Below are 5,253 nucleotides of genomic sequence, written 5' to 3' on the forward strand. Positions count from 1 at the left end.
GCTGGCGGTTCAAACCCACCAGCACTCCTCGGAGGAAACATTACTAATCTACTTCGGTAGTGATACTGCCTGGCAAACCCAAGGAGGCAAGTGAGTCAGATCTGAGTCAATGGCAGTGAGGTTTTTTTTTTTTTGGTGCAATGAATATGGGTGTGCATGTCTCTATTTGTGTCCCATATCTCACCTCTTTAGGATATATACCTAGTAATGGAATTGCTGGGTCAAATGGTATTTCTAATCCTAGCTTTTTAAGGAATCACCATACTGCTTTCCACAGTGATTGTACCATTTGACAGTCGTACCAGCAGTGTACAAGGGTCCCAGTCTCTCTGCATCCCTGCCAGCATTTGTTGTTTTCTGTCCTGTTGACCTTTGCTGTTAGTGCTGGGGTGAGATAGTATCTCATTGTTCTCATTTGCATCTCTCTGATGGCTGATTATAGTAAGCATTTCTTCATGTGTTGTTGGCCGCCTGAATATCTTCCTTGGTGAAGTGTCTGTTCATGACTTCCGCCCATTTTTAAAGTGGATTATTTGTCTTTCTGATGCTGAGGTGTTGGAGTTTTCTATAAATTCTAGAGATAAGTCTCTTGTCAGATATGTCATTGCCAAATATTTTTCCCCAGTCTGTAGATTCTCTTTTTAACTCTTTTGGAGAAGACTTTTGATGTGTATAGAATTTAATTTTTAGAAGGTCCCAGTCATCTAGTTTAGCTTCTGCTGTTTGTGCATTTTGGGTTATGCTTGAGAGTATATTTATGCCATAAATCAGGGCCCCTATGTTTGTTACTAAGAGCTCTGGTGGCATAGTGCCTAAGGCACTTGAGTGCTAACCAGAAGGTTGGCAGTTCAAACCCACCAGCTACTCCTTGGAAGGAAGGTTGGCCAATCTACTTCCATAGAGATACTACCTTGGAAACCCAAGGAGGGGTGTCGCTACGAGTCAGAGACAATTCAACAGCACGTAACAACAACATGTTTTCTTCTATCTTATGTTTGATGAACTTTATAGTCTTGGGTTTTACGTTTAGATCTTTGATCCACCTTGAGTTTGTTTTTGTCTATGGTGTGAAGTATGGATCTTGTTTCATTTTTCTGCAAATGGATATGCCATTTTGCCAACACCATTTGTTATAGAGATTGTCTTTTCTCCATTTAATGGATTTCAACCTTGTCAAAAATCAGCTGACTGTAGGCAGATGGATCTATTTCTGGGTTCTCAATTCTGTTCTACTGGTCTATGTGTCTGTCATTGTACCAATACCAGGCTGTTTTGACTACTGTGGCTGTAGAATAGGTTTTGAGATCCCAGAGTGTGAGACCTCCTCCTTTGTTCTTCTTCAATAGTGCTTTGCTTATCCAAGGTCTCTTTCCTCTCCTCATAAAATTAGTGGTTGTTTTTTTCCATGTCTGTAAAGAATGGTAATGGAATCTGGACCAGGATTCCATTCACTGTATAGACTGCCCTGGGTAGTACTGACAGTTCCACAGTGTTCCGTCTTCTTGTCCGTGAGCGTGGTATGTTCTTCTATTTATGTAGATCTCTTACAGTTTCTTGTAGTAGTGTTCTGTAGTTTTCTTTGTATAGGTCTTTTGTGTCCCAGGTGAGCTCTCACCCTTATTTTTGAAGCAGGTTTTGCCGGGGACACAGTTAAGCTGGACGGCTGTCTTTCCAGCACCCTGACGATCCGATCCCTCTGCCTTCTCGCCCCACTGTTGGTTGCTGCCTTGAGAAGCCTGCTGCACTCAGAATTGCCGTTCTTTGCAGGCAGATGTCTCTTCTCTCTGGCTCCTCGTAAAGCGTCCTCTCCAACTTTGGTTTTCAGGTGGAGCGGCAGCGCTTCTTGTCACTGCTGTCTCAGTGCCACCGGCATCACCAGGGGCCGCCTGCTGCCGGGGCTGCAGCACACAGGGCCTCCTTTGTGACTGGTCTTAGCCAGTCGCTCGGGACTGTGGCCCATTCCCCTTGGGAATCTGCACTGCCGCTGATCACATGTGAACATTCCTGCCCACACTCCTGCACTTCTTCCCCTGCAAAGCCCTGCTGACCCCCAGTCCATAGGAGTGTGAACCCCCAAACCTCCATGCCTCTGGACGTACGGTCCCACTGGTCACTTTTCTGTCACTTGCTGGCAGAGCCCACCTGTGGGTCTGTGTTTGTCTCTCAAAGTTGACCTCTCACTTGGTTGTCACTGACCTCATGAGAAGAGAGCTCTTCTGAGGCCTGAGGCTGGTGGCTGCATGCCTTTGAACTCAGCCTGCACTGGGTATCGGTCATGGGAAGCAGCACCTGCGTCCCCGTCCCCCCTGCCTGCCGGCCACGACGGCCCCATCCCCTGGTGCCTGCCAGCCATGGTGTCCCCATCTCCCTGTCTCTGCCACCAGGTGTTACTGGAGGAAGCCAGAGACCTGCTTTCTGAGTGGCTGGACTCCAGGTTTGGCAGTGAGGTGACAGACAACTCCATCTTCTCCTCGCTGCCCAAGTTCTGGGAGGAGGCATTCCACAGAGACATGGCAGCTCTGAACGTGAGTGTGTCCGTGGGCTGGCCTGCATCCCTGTGTGGCCCACACCTCAAGCTAAACAACGTGGTCAAACCAATTGAACTTGAGCCGAAGGCCAAGGGCTCCTTGTTGTACAAGCTGGAGGTGGATTTCCATGGGGGGTGTTTGTCAAGAGGAGACGTTTTCAGAGGGGAATTCCTCGTTCTCGTACCCACAGGTCCTCCCTCCAGATGTTTTAACACGTGTCAGTGAATACGTCCCCGAGATCGTGAACTTCGTGCAAAGGATTGTGGACAATGGTTATGGGTAAGCATGTGGCCACCTTCCTACCAAGATCTTGTGAGGGAGGTCTCCACGTCCCACTTAGGATTCTGTGGGCGCAGGGCCAGCGGGTCCATTGGTGACCAGCCAGATGCCTCACACTCACCCCCAGAGGGTCCCAGGCAGGATTCCAGGGTAACAGGGGCAGCAGGTCCGTTGGTGGTCAGCCACACGCCTCATATTCACCCCCAGAGGGTCCCACTCAGGATTCTGTGAGAGTAGGGGCAGCAGGTCCATTGGTGGTCAGCCAGACACCTCATGTTCACCCACAAAGGGTCCCAGTCAGGATTCTGTGGGCACAGGGGCAGCGGGTCTGTTGGTGATCAGGCAAACACCTAACATTCACACCCAGAGGGTCCCAGTCAGGATTCCAGGGTAACAGGGGAAGCAGGTCTGTTGGTGGTCAGCCACACGCCTCACATTCACCCCCAGAGGGTCCCACTCAGGAGTCTGTGGGCGCAGGGCAGCGGGTCCATTGGTGCTCAGCCACACGCCTCACATTCACACACAGAGGGTCCCTGTCAGGATTCCAGGGAGCCGGGGCTGTGGTTCTGTGGGTGCTTAACCACACACCTCCTGTCCACCCTCGCGGGCCTTCCCTCTTCGTCTGTGGCCTCCGCTAGGCTGCCGTGACTCGGGGCTGCCCTGTGAATAAAGCTCTCTTGGTTTTTCACCTTCTTTTTCACCATTAATGTTATCTGTGGTGGAAATAGGCTCAGGTTCTCCCACTCACATTGCACAGTTTCTAGATGTGGCCATTGGTGACGGTTAAAGGGGCCCTGGTGGCGCAGTGGTTGGACGCTCTGCTCTTAACGGAAAGATCAGTGGTTCAAGCCCAGCAGCTGCTGCATGGGACAAAGGTGTGGCAGTTAACTTCCGTAACGACCGACAGCCTAGAAACCCTGTGGGTGGTTCCACCATGCCCTCTAGGGGTGTGGTGCGTCAGAACTGACTCTACGGCAGTGAGTTTGGTTTGTTTTTTGTTAGTACCTTCTCGACAGTCCGTCAGCAATCTTGTTATTTCTGCTCTAGTTTCACTCTGGTCCTGTCTCCTTCAGACACAGGACTCCCAAACCGAAGGAGACAGGACTGTCCCTAGAGCCAACAGAGAGGGCAGCTCGGACTTGTAGCCTCCTGACTAGAGACGGTAGATGTTCACTGCGGAGTTCTGTCACAACAGCTCTAAGGCGCTGAGATAACGCGTTTTCACCCCCAGGGCTGTCTCTGTCTACTTAAACCTCCCCACTATCTGTCTGTGCCCAGCTATGCCTCCAACGGCTCAGTCTACTTCGACACGGTGAAGTTTGCCTCCAGTGACAAGCACTCCTATGGGAAGCTGGTGCCCGAAGCCGTGGGCGACCAGAAAGCCCTCCAGGAAGGAGAAGGTAAGACCCAAAAGCAGTGCCGTGAGAGGACCGGGCTGCACGCCCCACATCCTCGGAGCTCGTGGGACGCACCGGCTGTCACTTAGTGTCACCTGAGGCAGGGCAGCGGCTTTCTGTGCTGGCCACGAAGGGCCAGCCCTGGGGCCATCGTGGTGCGTGGGGGCTGGGGGCTTGAGCGCTGGGACGCCGTGACGCGGGCAACGCCATCTCATAGTGGCCCCACACCCTTCTCGATCCAGATTCTTGATTGGACACAGGCTTTTTCTGGGCCAGGCGAGCCCAGCTCATCAGAGCCTCCCCCGGCACACACGGTTCCTCCACCCTTCTGCCATGTGTGAACCTGGGGACATGTCCTCAGAACCCCAGCTTCCAAACATAGGGGTCCTTGTCGGGCACTGACCACGGTCCCCGCCTGGGCTCCCGCTGCCCAGTGCCCACAGGGCTTCTAGAAGGCAGTGTGGCCCTAAAGTGTTCATGGTTTTGATCAAGTCGTTTCACCTCTGCGGCTCCATTCCAGAGAAATGTCAGGACCCAATCAGAACACAGCACCCCCGAGATGTCAGAGCAGAACTGGGCCCCACGGGGTCTAGTGGCCGACGTCGGGAGCAGATCACCAGGCCTCTGTCCCCAGGCGCCTGTGGGTGGATTTGAATGTCTAACCTCTCACTCAGCAGCTGAGCCTCCAGGGTGCACGCAGGGGGTGGATTTGAGCTTCCAGCCTTGCAGTCAGCAGCTGAGCCCAGTCACCATTTACCCCCCAGGGTGCACGCAGGGCAGTGTCATGAGTTACTCAGAATCACCTTGACAGCAGCTGGTAAAGCAGCACAACACAGACACGGAAGGAAGAGACTAAGGACCGGAGCCTTGGTAGTTCCATGGTTAAGTGCCTAATTACTGAGCAAAAGGTGGGCAGTTCAAACCTACCAGCAGCTCCATGGGAGAGAGACGAGGCAGCCAGCTTCTGTGAAGACTTGACAGCCTTGGAGACCCTGTGGGCAGTTCCACTCTGTCCTCTAGGGGCGCTGTGGGTCAGAATGGACTCCAGG

General features: G+C 52.5%; 1 protein-coding gene across 1 annotated transcript in view; it reads left to right on the top strand.

Annotated features, from left to right (window-relative positions):
• The window catches only part of CARS1 (cysteinyl-tRNA synthetase 1), a 71,540-nt gene that overhangs the window by 44,955 nt on the left and 21,332 nt on the right, over window positions 1–5,253 (top strand). The window contains exons 8-10 of the mRNA XM_007949272.1: window positions 2,385–2,525; window positions 2,719–2,807; window positions 4,086–4,207. Of these exons, the coding sequence (XP_007947463.1) occupies window positions 2,385–2,525; window positions 2,719–2,807; window positions 4,086–4,207 (352 nt within the window). The remainder of the gene's footprint in view (window positions 1–2,384; window positions 2,526–2,718; window positions 2,808–4,085; window positions 4,208–5,253) is intronic.

The sequence above is a fragment of the Orycteropus afer genome, unplaced genomic scaffold, assembly GCF_000298275.1.
Source record: "Orycteropus afer afer isolate SDZICR_OR568_19922 unplaced genomic scaffold, OryAfe1.0 scaffold00244, whole genome shotgun sequence".
Taxonomy (NCBI): Eukaryota; Metazoa; Chordata; class Mammalia; order Tubulidentata; family Orycteropodidae; genus Orycteropus; species Orycteropus afer.